This window comes from Vigna umbellata, chromosome 1 (assembly GCF_029865625.1).
Source record: "Vigna umbellata cultivar VRB3 chromosome 1, Vumbellata_1.0, whole genome shotgun sequence".
Lineage (NCBI taxonomy): Eukaryota > Viridiplantae > Streptophyta > Magnoliopsida > Fabales > Fabaceae > Vigna > Vigna umbellata.
The window spans coordinates 63,577,505-63,598,816 of record NC_142165.1 but is presented as its reverse complement, the minus strand read 5'-3'; the positions used below and the strand labels follow the sequence as shown (position 1 = coordinate 63,598,816).

Sequence of the window (21,312 nt, the reverse complement as noted above, 5' to 3'; positions counted from 1 at the left end):
GTAAGTAAAGTACTTCCATTAATTAGAGAATATAAATAACTTTGATACCATCACACTACAGAGAAAACTTAAAAGTTTGTTACCTTCTCAAGAATAAAATAAAATACACATAAATAATAATTAATCCAATTACAACTTGAAGTAATGTACTAAAAATCCTCAATAGGATTTATTTAAATAAAAAAATGTTTTGAAATCCCGCTAATAATTCCCCACTCGTTTATCGCTCTATACAGCATTACCATCATAAACAATATCCTCTACAACATCTCTGCTCTCGTATAAATACGATCATCGCAGGTGGAAATCATCATCATCATATATACAAGGGTGAGCTAACAGAATCAACATAAAAATCATATATAACAATATAATTATAATAATACAATTTATCAAATAACCTCTAAACTCATAACACCCCTACATAAATCAAATTCACAACATAATAACACATTGTTAATCTAATTAACTCCCACTTAGACAAACCATGCCACCACTTCCCAAGCACTATCACCATATGTCTTCTTCCTTATGACAACAAACACGACCTGTTTACCTAAACAGGGCCTATGCACCAACGCAAGACTTTTCGGTTCACCAAAATCGGGCCTACGCACCAACACAGAACTATCTGGTTCACCAAAATCGGGCTTACACACCAATGCGGGACTTTCTGATTCACCAAAATCGGGCCAACGCACCAACGTAGGACTTCTTTGCGTCATCATCAATGGAGTACGTAAGAAACCAGATGATTCATAGTCACCTACTAACATGACTTATCGAATAACCCTTAAGGAAAACAACTCACCCACTCATGTTCCACTCGACACACAGTCCAATTAACTTAGTAACTACACCATGAAAAAATAGTAGTATGAATCATGCATTTAACCACTAAAAATCACCCTATAAAACACCATAGCACCATATAAAAATACTACAATTTCATATTCAACACTAAAGTATCATATAAAAGTACTACAACTTCTTATAAAATACTACTGCAACCGATAAAATATACTACGACCTCACATACAATATCATTAAATTTCATAAATAAATAATTATAATTTTATATCCATAGTTCTCATATCCTCAAATCAACTTTTCTGAAATGATCAAATTTGTTCTAAAAAAAATGTTTCGAGAATAACTTTGTTCTAAATAATGCTCTAAATAAAATCAATATACTACAAGAAACTATTCTAATCCACATAAGAAAACGTGGTAGAAGCATATTAATTGCACCGTAAGACATCAATAAAATATGACCGATGGTGTATAATTAAATGAATAAAAAAAACCTGCACCTCATGGCTTAATAGTTTGGGAGAAGAAAAAATTATGGAAATTCAAACTTCAAGGAGTATAAAATTAAAAAAAAAAAAAACAAAAACAAAACTGTATGTGAAAAGCATTTCAATGAAGGCAAAGCTATTTAATCTGGATGCATCATAATCAGGCATGATGAATGGAATGATTGATACCTTCCAATATGCACTGCACTTAATAAAAACATTGGCAAAAATAAGAAAATTCATTCTATATCTAATTTAACAGTTTTCATATGAATATAGAGGAAAAAAAAAACATTGAATGAAATAAAACACAATGCACCGCATAAACCAATATACAAATATCATGCAATGCAATAATTCAACAAGGAACAACAATCCCAAAACCTAAAACCTCTGAACCATACACGCACACCAACATGAACCCTAAAACCACAAAATCATCATGCACATAATATTAATTCCATAGTAAAAACACAACACCAATTAACGTAAAGAGTTAAATACAAATGATAATACTTCTCCTTACATCACAATAACCAAATTAAATCATACAATGCACACAAAAAAGATAGCTCCCCTTACCTCTAATCTAATCAAACCTTCCTTCTAATGAACCTCCAAACACGTCCACCGCTAATCCTTAGTGTGACAAGCAAAAATTCTCACTCTCTCAAAATCTACCTCATGGTGCCTAGGGTTTTTTTTTTCTTTTTTATTTTCTTTCTCCCTCTTCCCTCTAATATATCCTTAAAAATTTATCCAATATATCAAAAACAAATCCCCCAATGATAGAATTTTAAAAATATGCTTTTATCTCCTTCTAATATTATTTTCCAGTTCTTTATCTTTTTAAAACTACCCTTAAATGTAATACAAGCACCTCTAGACATAAAATAATTTATAAATAATTTCTATTTTTTTTACATAAATTAAATTATTGTCAATTTTTTTCTCGGATCTCACATTCATCAGCTGGAAGTTGAAGATCCAATATTTTCTTAGGCTTTGTTAAGCTGAAGTAGAGTGACAATGGCGTTTGGAAAGCCCAAAAAGTTGGAACCGTGTTTATGTAGGCTTGATACATCGGGTTGAAGAGAAGGGTGGGTTGTGATATGTAACGAACTTCTAGCGGTTTCCAACCAAAATTTCTGGACTTAGCTGATTTTCTTTACTGAATTGATTGGTCATATTGTTTTTGTGATTATTTTCTATGATAGTTATTCTTCAATTGAGCTATAAATATATGATTTCCAACTTTTTAATTTTCTTTGGACATTCTAAAATACCAGGCAAATTAAAATCTGGCTGAATTTGGAGACTTGCATATTTAAATGTTGTCAGGTTTATGGTTGGAAGTATGTTTTTTTCTTTATTGTAATTATCTTGTTGATTTGTCATGGTAGGTTGATAGTGTGCTAGGAAGACGAGAAAACCCTAGTGAGCACGAGGCTATGCGAAAAATGAAAAATGAGTTTATGGTTAATTGGGATGGTTTGTGTACTAAAGATAAAGAGCGAGTACTTGTTCTTGCTGCTACAAACATGCCTTTTGATCTTGATGAGGCTATTTTTATTTCTTTTTTATTACGTAGATTGATGGTTAATTTACCATATGCTCTAAACAAAGAAAAAAAATTCTCAGAGTCATTTTAGCGAAAGAAGATTTGGCACCTGATGTTGATTTTGAAGCAATGGCTAATATAATTGTTGGATATTTTGGGAGTGGTTTAAAGGTTGTATTTCAATATATTTTTCATTTCTTTCTTGGTTGTAATCATTAACACTAGTAAAAAAACTGTTTTTAAACTCGCGTTATAGGCACCGGTTTAGGTGAAACCGAAGCCTATCAAAATGCGGTGGCATTTTTGTAGTTTAAGCGAACTTATACGTCTCGGTTCAAAATCAACCAAACCATATAAGTCATATTACCTCGGTTAAAGTAACGACCGAAGCCTAAAAGCCCACCTGTCCCCTGACAGTCTTTGAAATTTGAATTATGTGTAGAGCATATGGCTTCGGTTCGTTCAGAACCAGTACGAAATAGTGTTTATGCCTCAGTTTAAACGGAAATCGAGGTATATAGTCATTTTATATTTTTTTTTCATTTTTTTCTGAGAACTATATGCCTCGGTCAGGTGTAGAACCGAGACCTATATGCATGTATTGTTTCGGGCGAGCAGAGAACCGAGTTATATGTGCACGTATCTTAACCAGAAAAACGTAACCTTTCATTTCCTTCTTCCTCCAGATCTGACTCCCACCCTCGCTCCCTCGCTCTCCCTCCTTTCCTTCTTCCTCCAGATCTGACTCCCTCCCTCCCTCTCCCTCCATCGCTTTCTCGCGTCGTCCAGTCTCGTTCTCGACCATTCCACCGGCGGGCATCATCTACTCCGACTGCGGCCTCATCCCCGACCGCTCCACCGGCGACATCGCCTTCTCCGAGTGCGGCCTCGTCCCAGACCACTCCACCGGCGACATCCTCTGCTCCGAGTGCGGCCTCGTCCTCGAGTCCCACTCCATGGACGAGATCTCCGACGGGCGACAACGACCCCAACGTCCTTGAGTCTAGATCCCCTCGCGACAATGACGGTCACGGCACCCACACAGCCGCGAGATCGGTGGTTTCCGGCGAGAGAGAAACGATGGTGGACGCGGCGGCGGCGAGGACGCGGCGACGGCGAGGACGCGGCGGCAGCGACAATTCCTCGATCTCCCTCACCATCTCTGTTTTCTCTCCTACCGTTTGAGTTTTTGTGATTTGAGTTTGGTTTCTTCTATTTGAGTTTGGCTTCTGCGATTTGAGTTTGGTTGCTGCAATTTGAGTTTCGTTTCTCTGATTTTTGAGTTTCTGGGTTCTGTGTGCAGGTTGGGGTGGAGAAGATTGAATCATGGAGGCACGATTTGGGTTTTGGGTTGCTATTATGGTGGTTCTGGGTTGTTGTTTTGGGTTGCAGGTTGTTGTTCTGGGTTGCTGTTCTGAGTTATGGGTTGCGCTTCTGGGTTCTGGGTTACTTACTCTCATGCTAGAAATATTTGGTGAAGAAAAAGAAGTGCCAAAACCACGTTTCTGTTGCTTTGATTTTTTCTTCTTGCAGTTGCATTTTTGTGAATCTCGGTCACCAAATCCTCTGCTTGAACTGAACTGGGTTACCTAAATTTAAAAAAAAAAAAAAGTGTTACGGCCTCGGTTATCTAAAATTCGGGGCATAATCTTACCACTTTTGTCTCGGTTCATGATCGAGGCATAAAACCTACATTTTTTTACCTCGTCTGGTTATGCACCGGTTGCAGAACCGGTGCCTATAACCAATTTTAACCGGTGCTATATCCTCCTCCTGTACTAGTGTATCCAGCTAGTGAAACTGACGGAAGCGGCATTTGCGCATCGAGCATCCCCTAAATGATATTCGTCCTCTGCTGCAGTAGGACCCTCCGCACGACCCTAACACTCCTTGCCTCTCGAACTCATTGTAAGTGAAAGAGGAACACGAATGACCCATAGATATTTTTGTGTCTTGCATCTTCAAGCTCCACGACGAATCCACTGCTTGCCAATTTTAATCCAATACAAAACGAACCCTAATTCCTTAATTGCTCATCTTTTGATTTTATAACCTCTGCATATGTCATATTTTAATTTCCACCACCAAACCTTAATTATTAAACGTTTCATATAAATAAATCCCACATAAGACCCTATGCTTATGCCACCTATTTAAAATATTTCACGAGTAAAAAAAAATCACATGAAGTGAAGTTATCAAACCAAACAACTTCAATTATGACGGGAAAAAATGATGTAAAACAAAAATCGTACCAAATTCCATGACTTCAATAAAAATAATTGAGTTAAAGTTATACAACTTAAATAAGCTAAATTTAACAAAGTTGTATTGACTAACATGACTTCAGTCAGTCTCCTAATATTAAAATTGTCCTCCTTTTGTACATAACCCGAAAAAATTGTCAAATCCAAAACTTTAAAGACTTATTAATTCATAAAATTATTTAAAACCAATTCTTGAAAATATAAACTTAAGCCTAAAAAAACTTAATTTTAAGGTATAATTTGAATAAAATTACATAATAAAATAATAAAAGAGTAATATAAATAACTTTGATATATGTGAAAAGATAGATTTTAATCAATTGGATCAAGTTTTAAAAAAATATTTTTCTTAAAAATAATTCTAACTTCAATAGTTTAAATAATATATATACATAAGTAAATTTTAAATAATTTTTCAATAATTAATATTTTTCTAACAATCTCACATTGTTTAGGAGTCGAGACCAAAGACAATTTAAATATTCTTTCTTTTTTTTCACCTTTTGAGACACACTCTAAGGGCAAAATTGTGATGGAGCACAAACTCCAAAGTGGGAAATACATCAGATGAGGGGTGATTAACCCTAATGATGTCACTCGACATACTTAGGATCATAACATTCAATACCTCAAATAAAGGGCGATTGATCCTAAATATGTCACTCAACAAACTTGAGATTGGAACATTGGTGCCCATTGTGGAGTCGATAACGAGGTTTAAGACGAACCATTGGTCTCTTAAACCCTTTATTGGGGATGAACAATCATTCCTCTTAGACCTTAAAAGTGGGGGGCTTGTTCTTACCATGCCCAATAGTCTCACATCGCTTAGGAGTCAAAATCAAAGACAGTTTAAATACTCACACCTCCTTCCACCATCTAAGATGCCTTTTTAAGGACAAAACTATGAATGAGCACAGACTCCAAAACAGACAATACATTGGGTGAAGGGTGATTGAATATAAGGATGTCATTAAGTGGACTAAGGATCGAAACATTAGCACCCACTGTGGGGTCGAAAAAAAGGTTCTAAAGACAAACCATCAATTCCCTTAAGCCTCCACTGGAGATGAACCCTTATTCCTCTTAGACCTCAAATGAAGATAAGGCTAGACAAACTTACCCTAATTACATTGAATTGTGGATTATCTATACTATATTATATTAGAAAAACTAAACTATTTAAAAAAAATGAATTGTATCATTTTCTAGTTCAGTTTAAAACAATTGAACCTTTTTATATTTGTAGTTTAGTTAACTACTTTGCATAAGCTTTTATGCATTCATTATTTATGAGATGTCCTGCTACATTTTTTAGGGATTTCTTCATATCGACGTCCCCGTTGTTCGAGCCAAACGATGTCACCTTACAAGTTTGCAAATTCAGCTTTGAACCATTATTATTTGTGTTTAGTGGCTTCTTTACAAGCATCAATGTGTTGATGCTATATTGTCTTGTGATTTTCATTCTCTTTCTAAAGTTTCACAATAACCACAAGGAGATAATTGAGAAAATAAACCAAAATATTCAAATTTTGCATTTTACAATACTTGAAAGTAGGTCATCAGTCTATAAGAATTCAGGTATCACCAAAATGTCGATGTTCCTATTTATACAAATTTGCTTGTTAGAACTTTGATTTTATATACTAATATGAACTTAGGTTTTGTTTGTCAATAAGGTGATTCATAGTGGTCTAGTTACACCTTTCACCATGGAATTTGGGATTTTGAAATTTTGTTTCTATGTATATCTTTTATGGGTTATGGGTATTGCTAGTAGTGCCTTTATTCTTTATGAATTAGCTACAAACATATAAACTTCAATGCAAAACCTAAACTAGATGAGGTTAACAAGCCACTTTATTGATAATGACGAGAAACTTCAAAAGAAAATTTTTAATTTTTCTCAAACAACGGGATGTTCAGGGGAGCTCATATATAAACATGTTGAGGCTTGTTTGAATAATTGGAGTTGAAGCGAGTCCTTAGTATCATTGTGGATGATGTTACAACAAATGATGTTGGGGTCTAATACCTTAAAAGAAGGATGTTATCGTAGATTGTCTTGTCTTAAAGGGAGAATATGTCTATATGTATTGTTGTGCTCATATATTAAGTTTGATTGTGAAGGATGACTTGAAACAGATCAAAGATTCAATTTCAAAAATTTGAAGTGCAACTAAATATGTGAAATATTCTCTAGCTATATTTTATAGATTCAAGGCATGTGTTGAATAAGAGGAATTTCTTATAAACGTATTGTTTGTCTTGATCTTGAAAGTGGAATTTCTTATAAAGGAATTTCTTTGTCTTGTTAGATATGCAAGATAAGAAATTTGGTATTGAAATGACCAAAAAATAATGGTGATGTGCCATTAGAAGAGGATTGAGAATTAACATTTTTAAAGATGTTTTATGGCTCTATCGTACACATTTTTTATTCTTCTTATGTCACTAGTCATATGTATATGAAGGAAGTGTTATGAATTGGTAAAAAGATTCAACAATATTTTGAGAGTAATGATGATGAAGGGTAAGGATGACAATGAGGATACGTTAAGAATTGGTAAAAAGATTCGTCAATATTCTCATAGTAGTAATGTGAGCATAAGATTGATGACAATGAGAATGAAGGGTAAGTACAACAAACATTGGAAAAATCTTAATGGAATTAATATCTTATTATTGATTATTATTGTGTTTCACCCTAAAAGTAAGTTAGTTTTTTTTAACTACTTCATTGAGTCTCTTATTGTGTGGTAATATGCTATAGTGAGATTGGAAGTTTTTAGTGTTTAATTGATACTAAAATAAATTAGGATTAGAGTATGCCCAATGTATGTTCATTATATTTTAGAATTTAATCTATAATTGGTTGTAATGTAGTAATGAACTAGGCATGTAATTGTATATGTTTTGGGTACTACGTGAGAATGCTTGGGTTAATTGACTATTATCCTGTAGTACTATCAAAGTATTGGTAATAATTGGTAATGAATTCGCTGGATCAAATATTGGTAAACTATATCCTGTAGTACTATCAAGTATTGGTAATGGTTGGCAGATTCACATTTTATTTTCAATTTTCCTTTTAAATATAGGTTTAATTGTTTTCGAGATCCTTAATTTTGCTGAGAAGTCTCAATTAAATTCTCAATTGTTTTTTTCTCAATTGTGTCCATATTTTCGAAATATTAAAGCAACTAGGTCCTTGCCGTTAGTTCTGTACTAACACCGTTAAAAGAGGTGTCACATGTCAATTCCTGTCTTTTTTTTAATTTTTTTAAAAATAAAATAAAAATGCCACGTGTCAAACTAATATTGTGCCACATGGCAATGACAGTGTGACATGGCATTGAAAGTGTCATGTGTCATTGTTAGGCCAAGTGTCATTGCATTAGTCTCAATTTGGTTCCTGTATTTTTATTATGTCTCAATTTGAAACTTGTATTTTTATTTTGTCTCAATTTAGTCTTAATTTTAAAAATTAAACAATTTTGTCCCTTCTTAAACTCTAACAAAATTTAAATTGTATATAAATCTTAACAAATATTTTTATTAAAATTGATATTTTAATTAAATATTTTTAAAAGGACTAAGTTTAATTATATTTATATTTACTTAATTATATAAATGTTAATTATGTTATTTAAATATACCTATAAGCTGTCAAAACGGGTCACCCGGCCCGACACGGTCCGGCCCACCACGGGTAGGTCACTTAGTGAGCCAACCTAGCTCATTTATTAGCAAGCCACAAAAATTCGAACCCGGTCCGACCCACCACGGGTTGATGGGTAAACGGGTTGACTCACAGGCTCACTTAATTACAATTTTTTTAAAATAAAAAAATTACAAACTTTCTATAATTCAAATCTAAACAAATTTCACTCCCAAATTTCACTCCTAAATTTCACTCCTGAGTACTTAATTAATTTTGAAAATAAGGAACTTAAATAATTTTTTCAAGCAAAAACAAAATAATAACTATTTTTTTATAAAATTAAAATTAAATTTTAATAAAATAAAATAAAGTAGGTGGGTATGTGGGTCAACTCGGCCCACCACGGGTTCAACCCGCATGAGCTGGGTTTAAATGAGCCGGGTTGAAACCTCACCCGCATAAAAAAATACAATTTTTTCAAACCCAACCTGACTCAAAATTTATATACAATTTAAATTTTGTTTGAATTTGGAGAGGGACAAAATTGTTTAATTTTTAAAACCACTAAATTGAGACAAAATAAAAATAGAAGGACCAAATTGAGACAAAATAAAAATACAAGGACCAAACTAAGACTAATGCAATAACACGTGGCACTCCCAGTGACACGTGGCACTGTCAGTGACACGTGGCACTGTCAGTGACATGTTCCACTGTCAGTGCCATGTCAGATTATCATTGCCACGTGACACAATATCTGTTTGACACGTAAAATTTTTTTAAAAAAATAAAAAATAAAAAATAAAAGAATAATTAAAAAATTCTAAGAAACAAAGAACTGACACGTGTTATCTCCTTTAGCTGTGTTAGTACGGAACTAATGTCAATGACCTAATTGTTTTAATTTTTCGAAAATAAGAACCCAATTGAAAAAAATAGCTAAGAACCTAATTGAGACTTTTCAGCAAAATCAGTGCCTCAAAAATTGTTAAAGCTTAAATATAGAGCGAAAACACTAGGGAAAAATAATGAAAACATGTGCATTATGTGGAGGTGCATTCACTTTTCTTTATGATAACATAATAATTAAATTATTATTATTATTATTTTAATTATAATTATAAAAATAGATATAAATAAATTTTAATAGATAATTTTTTTATTTTGTAGGTAACTTCTTTATTATAAAATCTATTTCAATTTTAGAAAATGATTAAATTTTAAAAAATGATCATATATAAAACGGTTAAATTAAAAAAAATATTTAAAACGGATAGTTAAAGATAAAATTTGAAAAAAAATTCATATAAAAGAAGTAGAATTATCTTTGTATAATAGATTAGTATAGATAATTATTTCACCAATTTTATACTTTTTTTTCAAATTTAACCCTTTTTTCTTTCTAAAATTTAACTATTTTTTAAACAAAAAAGATTATAATAAAAGAATTTATCTAAAGGAAACTAAAAGTTACCTAAAATAAATTTTAAAAGTTATTTAAATTTACTTTTATAATTATAATAATAATAATTTTACTATTTTTTTTTAGAAAAAACGAAAATTAAAGAAATAATAATAATAATTAATAAAGAATAACTATTTTAAGATTATGCTAACATAAAAATAATAAAACAATAATATTGATGATTAATATAAATATAAAATGTTATTAAATTATTAAACTTATATAAATTTACAGTATATATATATATATATATATATATATATATATATATATATATATATTATTTTAAGATTTTTTAGAACGAAAATGTAAATTAGAATTCTACTACTGACGGCTTAAAAGCACAATGAATGAGAAAGGACATTTTTGAGAAAAAAAAAGCAACCCGACCCGTCTTCTTTGGAACTGATCCAAGCAGCACAAAACCCAAGTCAATTGGCGTTGGCACGATTCAGAGATTTGGTTCGCCTGAAACCTAATGGCTCCGAAGCCCAAGCCGGCGTCGTCGCAACCTGCGCCTCCCCCTCCCCTCGAAGATCTGTTCACCACGCTCAACAGGCACATCCAGGCTTCTGCATTCGACAATGTCGTCAAAGTTACAGATCAGAGTTCGTCAATTTCACTTCTCTTCTCAAACGTCCCTCCTTTTATTCGTATCCTTAACGTTCCTTTGTTTTCTCATCGCTATCTCGTTTGCATCGCAGTTCTTGCCATTGCACCCGACGATGAGGACGCGCTCCGATGCAAGGTCGTTGCGCTGATAAAAAATGACCGTGTCGAGGATGCGCTCTCCGCCATTAAGTCTTCTCGGAAGCAGCTCGATGATTTTCATTTCTTCAAGGCATGTCAATTTCCACTTTCGTTCTGCTTTGCCATTGGTTAATTTTCGAAATTGAGAATCGGATCTGAGGATATATGCTTATTCCATTGTGATATGTGTACCTCGATTTTTGTATGTGTTAGAGGTTACGAATTGAATTAGGGATTAGAAAAGCTGGGTGCAGAGCAGAAACCATTGAGTTGTCGGGTGCTGGATGGGAATGGCAAAAAGCGTGTTAGGAAGAACTGGGCTTAGTGGAGAAGGAAGGGTTTTACGGGTAGGATGGAAAGAAATTGAGGAAGAAGGAAGGAAAGAGTTGTAGGCAATAAACCTCCAATTCTAACTCAAACATGCTAATTGTCATTAAGTCATTGTCAAACCTTTAATTTTGATTTATTTTTGAACTAAAATTTTTCTGCTGCTGCATGTGGGACTCTTATTGCCTTTTTTCGAACTTATTATTCGGATTCTTACATGAAGGAATTAAAGATGTGTGAACTTGGTAGTAAAGAAAAATAGCATGATAATGGTATGCATTATTATTTTTTCCATGATCTTGTTTGATATATCTGTATTCCATTGATCCGGTATAGTTAAGTCTGTTGTATGAATTATTTCAAGAATATATTACACTAACACCCCTCAAAGTTTCTCATGATTGTGCTTAACCTTGCATATTTTTACATTTACAACAACCTTCTTTCCAGGGATATGTGGTTTAATGTTTTTCAAGCAATTAATGAGATTTAGCATAGGAATAGAAAAATAAGGGTATTGCTGAATCGATGAAATTTGATGAAACCTTGGGGGTGAGTATAATTCACTCTTGTTTCAATTTCACTTGGTTTGTATGATTTGTTTGGATTCTTTGTCTAAATCCAAGTACGCATGAAAACTCCATTGCTTTTAACTGAAAACCATATAGATTCATTGGTTTGAATGGTTAATCATTTACTCACTAAGGCATATAAATGTTGATATTTCACTGAAAACTTTGTTAGTTTATTGTACAATTGCTTCATACATGCGTAAGTGCTTACCATTGATTGCTGTTTTTTTACTTTTTTGTTTCTAAATAGGCATACTGCTTGTACAGACAAAACAAGTTGGATGAAGCTTTGGAGTCTTTGAAAAGACAGGAGAGAAATGATGAAACTATGCTTTTGGAGTGTCAGATATTGTATCGTCTAGGGAAAATGGATGCTTGCATAGAAATCTATCAGAAGCTCCAAAATTCCAAGATCGATAACATGGAAATAAATTCTGTTGCTGCACTAGTTATGGCTGGCAGGTCATCTGAAGTTCAGGGAATGCTGGATTCACTTCGGGTTAAAGCAACAAGCAGTTTTGAATTGGCATTCAATACTGCTTGTTCTTTAATTGCAAGGAAGAAGTACACAGATGCAGAACAACTCTTGTTATCAGGCCGAAGGTGATACGCTATTTTAATTATGGAAACTGTCAAATTGAACAAATTTACCTGCATTTCTATGGTTGAAAATAATGCTATCGTACAACAATCTTCGTTTTTTATCTTGTGATGTCTATGCTGTAAGTCTGACTTATCAGTAGCAGAAAATATATTTATGACTCTTGTGCTTGTTCTTGGGAGTTCTTTAGCTTTGTTTCAAAATTTTATGTACCTGATAGTTTTGGTACAAACTTACATTGTTTGATCTTTACCAATAGTAATAGGTCCTTTTCTTTATGTTTGGAAATCAAGTGTGATTAAAATGTAGGGTGAGTGATGAATTCCAGTTCGGAAAAGCATGGACAAATTGAGATTAATTTAAAGTCAAAATATGCATCAGCCTTGGGTTATTTTGACTTGGACAAGGATTGGAGAAACAATAGTCAAATAATGGGGTTACAAGTTATTTTGCTTGGTGTGATGTTGATAAAGATTTAGTTCTTGTTAAAAGTGGACTTAGTTCTCAGTAAAAAAAAAACTTGAATACTGGCAGAAAGGCTTCTCCTTGAGGAGGAATGTGAAGGAAGTACTTCTTCGATGAGGATTGTTAAAAACATTAAATGTAAACGATGGGAAGTCAATAACAATGATAGATGTCAATGTTGTTAAATAGCTTCTATAGTGTCACTATAATGCTATTTCATAGAAGAATTTTTTGGATCCAAGATTACAACTGCATTTGCTATTGTGGTTGCAATCAGTGTTGTGGTTGCTGTATATGCATCTCTTGTTGTCATTTTTGACAAGTCTTGCCAATTGAACCTGAGTTGATATTATACTAAATTTGAGTTTTTTATTTTGCACACCACTTATTTCAATAGGTATGCGACATTTCTATATAATACATCTTTGACACCATCTACTATATGATATAGTGGATTATTGGATTTAGGCCATTTAGGCATAGATGTTCAAACTTTGAATTAGGTGGAGCTGTGTTTATGGTTGATTTTCAGGTTACGTGTACCTAGTAATTGAGTAGATATCATCAGTATTTACTTCTCATTTGTGATTTTTGACTGATAAGGTTTCCTTCTTCCATCTCAAGGGGATTGGTTCTCCATTAGGTTTGGATTAAGGTGGAATTGTCATAAATTTTTAAGGTGACAAGACATTCACCAAAGTTGAGATTTGAGATATTGGTTCATGCATTTTGTTTTGAGTCTTTGTTAATGTTTAGGCCATCCTTATTAAGTATTGTTGGTAATTTGGGAAATCAAAAGTATCTCAGGAAATCTGAAGAATCTTTGAAGACTTTGTGATTTATTTAATCTCTTGTAAGTTATTATTTGATGTATATATTTGTTTTCCACTTCCCCTGTCAACTTAAGTTAGTTGTGGTAGACGCTATGAAGTGAGAAGTACATGGGGAAGTATAGAAACATAGTCAGTGAAAGGTAAGGATGTGCATAAGACTACATTTAGAACTCTCTACGTGGGGAAAGCTAGAAACATAGCCAGTGAAAGCTAAGTATATGCATAAGACTGCATTTAGAACTCACGAGGGTCATTACGAATACATAGTTAGTGATGACTTTTGGACTTATAAATGCACCTTCTATGTTTCAAGCTTTGGTGAATTGATCCTTGTTAGAATAATTACATTTATATATCATCATTAAGCCTAAGTAGGGTGTAGTGTGTCAACAATTTATTAGTTGTACCTATAGTCGTACCTAGTTCTGCACCTAGGTATCTAGTGCATTCCCTTAATTTTTCATGTACTCTTGAATAAGTTTTTCATTATAAATAGAAGATTGTCAGAGGGGTCTCTTAAGCCCTTCAAAATATATTTCTCTGTTTTTAATCTTAAGTATCCTTAAGCCCATTCTACAGAAATATGTATTAACTGAGGGTTTACAAGTGGCCTTGGATGATAAGCTAGTGGCTAATAAGAAGAAATGTCATTTTGCTTATGTAAAATTTGGGACATTGTGTCGTACGAGGGGGTGGCATTGGACCGTGACAAGGTGGAATGTTTGCTAAACAGGCCTACTGCGAAAACTATAGAGGAAATGAGAGGATTCCTAGGCCTTACTGGCTATTATCACAAATTTGTGCAGGATTATGGCAAACTAGCTTAACTGTTGACCGATTTGACCAAAAAGTCAGGTTCAGATGGACTAACATTAGAGTAGAAAGCCTTTGATTTATTGAAACAAAAGTGACCAAAACACTAGTTTTGGCTTTACCTGATTTTGCTCACGAGTTTGTGATTGAAAATGATGTATTGGAAGGAGGTTTGGAGCTATACTCATACACAAGCGGCAATCTATTACTTCATTAATAATGCTTTGAGTGAAAAATCTAGCTAAACAAGCTTATGAAAAAGAGTTAATGGCAGTGGCTTTGGCTATCTAACACCAACAATCATATTTAGTGGATAGGAGGAAGCTTAAGGTTTGTACTGACCAGATGATCTTGAGAGAACCTTAGTTGCAAAACTGATTGATTATTGTTTTGACATCATTTACAAACTAGGTTTGGAAAATAAAGATGCATATACCTTAATGCATGGAGAGTTTCAGTTTGGGAGCATGATTCATTTGCTTATATAAGATAACAGTAAATCTGTTAGGTTCCTAGGGAACACACTCAGAAGATAGAAACAGTTTAAATTCGCTTTGATTTCATTGTTTGTTTTACTTCCTTACTTAGTGTTTGGTAAACTATTAAGTTAAGCCGTGCCATATACTTATGTTGATTCCCATATTTTGCATCAGGATTGGTCAAGAGGTCCTGATGGAAGATAACTTAGCTGATGATGAGATCGAACTTGAATTGTCTCCTATAGCTGTACAATTAGCTTATGTTCAACAGGTAAAGTTTTTGATCTCAAACTTAGCTTATGTCTCCTTCATACTAGTATTATGTTTTCAAGAGCCTGAGATATTAATCTAATGTGGATGAACAGCTTCTTGGGCGTAAGCAAGATGCTATTGAAGCTTATACAGACACAATTAAACGAGATATGGCTGATGAATCATCAATTGCAGTGGCAGTGAACAATCTTGTTTCACTGAAAGGTCCAAAAGATGTTTCTGATAGCTTAAGGAAACTTGATCGACTGAAAGACAAAGAGAGTCAAAGCTTTCGGCTAGCTCCATCACTGGACCTGAAACTTTCAGCAAAAGAAAAGGAAGCGATATATGCAAATAGGATTCTTTTACTTCTTCATGCTAATAAGATTGAGCAGGTTTCTCTTCTTTCTTTGTCTTTGAATAATCAATTGTGTCATTTGTTCCTTTTTTCGAATGGGCAAGAGAGCATACTCTTTATTACTTCACTCTGAAAATTTGTAGGCACGAGAACTTGTTTCAGCATTACCAGACATGTTCCCTGAAAGTGTGATACCAGTATTACTGCAAGCTGCCCTCTTGGTTAGAGAGAACAAAGCTGGAAGGGCCGAGGAAATATTAGCACAGTTTGCTAGTAAGTTCCCTGAGAAGTCCAAAGTTGTTCACTTAGCCCGGGCTCAGGTGGCAGCTGCTGCTGGCCATCCACATATTGCAGCCGATTCTCTGGCAAAGATATCTGATATCCAGCATATGCCTGCTACTGTTGCCACCCTTGTGTCTTTAAAAGAGCGAGCTGGTGACATTGATGGTGCAGCTGCTGTGCTTGATGCTGCAACTAAATGGTGGTCTAATGCTATGACTGAGGACAATAAGCTTAATATTATAATGCAAGAAGCTGCGTCATTCAAGCTGAGGCATGGCAAAGAGGAGGAGGCTGCTAAACTCTATGAGGAACTCGTCAAAAACCAGGGAAGCGTAGAAGCACTAGTTGGGCTTGTAACAACAGTTGCACGCATGGATGTTAACAAGGCAGAGCTTTATGAAAAGCAACTCAAGGCCCTACCTGGTTTAAAGGGAATTGATGTGGACAGCTTGGAGCGTACATCTGGAGTGAAACAAGTTGCGGCCCCTCGCGTTGGAGTCTCTGAAACATATGAGGAAGGAAAGAACAAGACGAAAACTAAGAAAAAGAGAAAAAGAAAGCCAAGGTATCCTAAAGGGTTCGACCCTGCAAATCCAGGTCCTCCACCAGATCCAGAACGTTGGCTTCCAAAACGGGAGAGATCAACATATAGGCCCAAGAGGAAGGACAAAAGAGCTGCTCAAGTGAGAGGATCTCAAGGTGCTGTAGTTAGAGATAAACATGATACTGGTGCCTCATCCAACACATCACATCCAAAATCAAACCAGGGAACTTCCAAAGGAGCTGGGCAGAATGCAGTTTCCGAGCAAACCAAGCCTTCTTCCAAGTCCTCCAGAAAGAAATCCCGGAATTGAATAGGACGCATGGTTTTTTTGAACTTTTTTAGCTCACAGTTTGTTCATGCTGTTTAATGACTGAGATAAGCGTTCGTTTATACAGTGGAATCCACTACGTGGGTTCAAATTCAATACCTTAAGTTTTGGTTCAACCAATGAGTACAGTTAGACGCAATCACCAATGTGCAAGTTTGTTTATTTTCTTTCGTTTGCTGCGCTATTTCCGGATTGCACTATACTAGACCTCTAAGCATATTTCATATTTTAGAAATGCATTTTTAGTTACACATGTATTTTTACTCAAACTTTCTGTTCAAGTCAGCTAAGAAGTCTATGGACAACAAAATTCCTTTTAAATATTTTGTAAATATCAAACCCATATAGTATTTTTTATTTAATAATTATAATTATTAGGAGAATGTTGAAGCAGTATATTAAACTCTGCAATTATAGAAAGCATGCTCCACTTTTTGACGCCATGCCAAAATACGCTTTTGTTTTTCTTACTATTATAATTTATTAGTATATACCCAATTCATGCAGGTCTTGGTATAAGGGTCATAGAGCTTTGTGTTTGTATCCGGACGCAGGTTGTCAGAAACTTTGGAGAGTTTAAAAAACGAGAAAAAAATTTGTTAGACTTCCTCTTCGTAGACGAAGAGATTTGTGAAGAAATGTAGAAAATAATGTTATATGTAAAATTTAATAATTTTAACCATAAATAATAAAATATATAAATAGTAATAATAATAAAATTAAAAATAGTAATAAAAATAAATTATGACTTTTAAATTATAATAATAAAATTATAATTTATTATTTAATTAAATTAATTTATAATAATTTTTTCAAATTTGTTATATTAATTAAACCAATCACATCATTCATAAACTTTCATAATTTTTTATTTTATTTTTCATCATTTTTTTGTTAATTCAAACAATCTCATTCTCATCTTTATTTCTTCTCAATCTACTTGTTTTCATTCTCTCAAATCTATTATCCAATTCAAACACATGTAACATCATTTACTTGTCGTAATAAAATAAGAGGGGTTTCGTTGAAAGTTCCACGAGCCCAAAACACAATCTTATATTGAATGAAATAATCTAGGAAGATCACCAAATCCCATTTCATTATTTATAATTTTAACTTTACCAAAACATGTTAATGAAAACAGGAGACAACCTAAGAAACCCGAAGGAACCCAACAAATTACTAAACTAGTATCAACCTTATCCATTCCACTCAAATCCTAAATATCTCACAAAACTCAAGATTTTTCTCATTTTATTTCATAATTATATCATAAAATGAGAGATGCACGAGAAAATAAGGATAAGAAAAGGGCTTAAGGTTAATAGTTTACTTATTCAGTACTATATAAAAGAAGAGAATAAATATTTTTATAAAAAATTAAATTAGAAATGTATATAATATAAATGTTTTGTTCTATTTGATTTTTTTCTAATAGTTACTATAAGATTATTTCTACTTATCATTCATTTCTTCATTATGAATAAATAATTAGAAGTATTAACATGGTGAAAGTATAATGACTAGTCTATATTTTATGAAATGGGGAGGAGTCTCCACAATAACTAGTATAAATTTAAATGTCAAAGTATTATTGCACAAAACATTATAAGTAATAAGTAATGCAAAAATATAACAATATTATAAGCAATAAGTGATGTGAAAATATGACAAAATTAGAATATATTTATAAATTAAAAATGATTTAAAAAATAAAAAATGTTTAAATTTATAAAGCACTCATTTCAACTATAACCTTCAATGAATTAGACTTACAAAATTTATACCATGAGAGAAGTGACATTAAAGATTGTGGGGTAATTATTCCCACTATAAGTTTTCAAGCTTCCTTATATATACTATAAGTAAATGTATCTTCCTGAACTATCAGCCTTTGTTCCACTAACTTTTGAATTTGTATCTTACTTTTACACTTTTTTAAGTTATCTACAAATTATCAAGGTCTAATTAAAAGTTAATTAGATGATCAATAACCTTTTTTATATAAAAAAAAAATCAATTTGTAATACTTGACTTTTATCTTTCTATTTTTTGGAAACAACTTAACTGATTTGTAATATAGATTATTTATAACATTTTAAAAAAATTAAAATTACTGCATTCAAATCCTAATACATTAACATATAGTTGATAGAAATAATTTTGCATTAGTTGATCTACAGGCTATAATATTTTTTATGGTTTCAATAAACAACTATAAAAACTAAACTAATGATTACATTAAAATTTAAAACAAGTGACAAAACATGGATTATCAAATCAATCCATTAGCTAAAAGTGAACCATACGTAAGTATTTCTATTAGGGTTTTAAACTTTCGAAATTCAACCAATTATTTTCTTTTTTAAACTTAAAAGATAACAATAGCATACGAATGCTAAGAAAATCATTTTCCTTTTGTTCGTTAAATTATATATATATATATCCACATGCCACATTCTAAACGTGTGTTTTATTATCATTTTAACTAAGGCCATGTCTCACGAGGTGACAATTTTGTGCACGCAACCCGTAAAAAATTATTTTATTGATTATAGTTATAATAAAAGTATACAATTTAATTTACCAGATATGCTTAACACCAATGAATTTTTCTTAAATATCAATCACCTTATAAATTAAAAAATAAAATTAACTTAAAACGTGCACGCATTTCATTATCATGGTTTTGTTAATAGCATAGAAGTAATTTTATAATTAAACATTGGATGAGACCACAAAAGTGATTTTAGAAGTTCAAAAGCAACTCATGAAATGGGCAATGCATTTTATTAGAAATTCTCTTCCTATTTTAGATAACTTCTTTATCATTCCAACCTTTATTTTTCTTTTGGAATCTTTACCAAAAATCAAACACTTGCTTGGTTTTTTATATATAGTAAAAATGATCAATGGTAAACTTCATTATTAAACCAATATTATTAACTAAGTATTTGAGCTCGACAGTATTATAGAAATTAAACTCGAAAACAATTCAAATACTCATTTTAAAAATAAAATAATGACGAATCTTTAAATTCTAAATCGAACAATGATACGTAATTAACAATATGTTTGTTTTTTGAAATTTAAGATTTTATTACGATTTTACTTTTAAAAAATTAAAATACATACATATATATATATATATATATATATATATATATATATATATATATTTAATTTACTCGTAATTTCAAGTATATAAAATTATTCAAAATAAAAAACCATGTTTATTTATAGAACTTTTATAAATAATTTTTTCAGAAAAATTACTTTAATTTTTGTGTACTAATTTCAGTATATAAAAAAATATTTAGTATTTTCGTTGAAAAAATATTCAAGTATGAAAATATTCCCAAACTATCTTTTACTCATTTAATGTGGAATTATGGAATTAATTAATTAGTTTTTCTTAGTTAGTTTCTCCGTATTTCAAAAAGCCTATTTAGGAAGATATAATCTTCAACAAAACAACAAAGTTAAATGAGGGAAAATTGAGGTTAAATTGTTATGATGTGAAGGAAACCATTTTCTTCATCAAAACATATTATTTTGCAAAATTACACGCTAATTACTTTAAACGAACAAGTATGTTTAACCTTTTCTTTTTATAATTTCTACATAATAACGTAAAAATTAAAATTATATTCTAATTAAATTATAAATTATATATAAATAAATTGAAATTTGAATAAATACTATGAAATAATTTTAATTTTTATGAATAAGCAATAAAAAACTTGAAAGGATAAATTAATAATTTATATGTTTAAGTGAAATTAATAACTATAATAGGCTTTTCTTAGGAAAGAAATATTAATCACACTAAAAATGGTTAGAATTTTTATGTGAATATTTTACATATAATAAGTTAATTTTAGTATATTTGAAATTTATTTTAATTTTTTACCAACTATAATTTAATTTTTTATTAATAAAATATTACACAGTATTATTATAACATCCCATTTAAATAGTATTAATATTATAAAGAAATTTTCACATAATTAATAAAATAGAACTCTTAACAAACATGAATTATAAAATATTCATACAATTATCCATTATAACTATACATATATTCTATATTTAGAAGGCCAAAAGAAGAGACTAAGAAAATAAATAAAGTTCTTCTCAAAAGATAACTATACAAAGAGATACTCTAAGGGAAACTACACATTTGCTGCATGACCCTCCAAGGCTTGCTCTATCGAGAAATCATCACCCTTTACTCACACCCACCAGATATCATTGCAACAAGAACCACACATACACAAACCAAACACAAAACATATAAAATGGTAAGCTAATGATGAAAATAATTATTCACAAAAAAATAAGGTTCATCATGCATCATATTTCACACAAAGTAAATCAAACATCCTAATCATGCCAAAGACTAAGACTTGACCATCTATGGTTGGTTATGCACTTGTAGTGGTGA

General features: G+C 32.0%; 1 protein-coding gene across 1 annotated transcript; it reads left to right on the top strand.

Moving 5' to 3' along the window:
• The first annotated feature begins 10,639 nt into the window (after nucleotides 1–10,639).
• LOC124845198 (uncharacterized) lies at nucleotides 10,640–17,036 on the top strand. Its single transcript, XM_047322262.2, has 6 exons — nucleotides 10,640–10,869; nucleotides 10,966–11,102; nucleotides 12,161–12,513; nucleotides 15,276–15,372; nucleotides 15,467–15,748; nucleotides 15,855–17,036. The coding sequence occupies exons 1-6, from the start codon at nucleotides 10,740–10,742 to the stop codon at nucleotides 16,845–16,847; spliced, it is 1,992 nt and encodes a 663-aa protein (XP_047178218.1). The 5' UTR covers nucleotides 10,640–10,739; the 3' UTR covers nucleotides 16,848–17,036.
• Nucleotides 17,037–21,312: the final 4,276 nt, after the last annotated feature.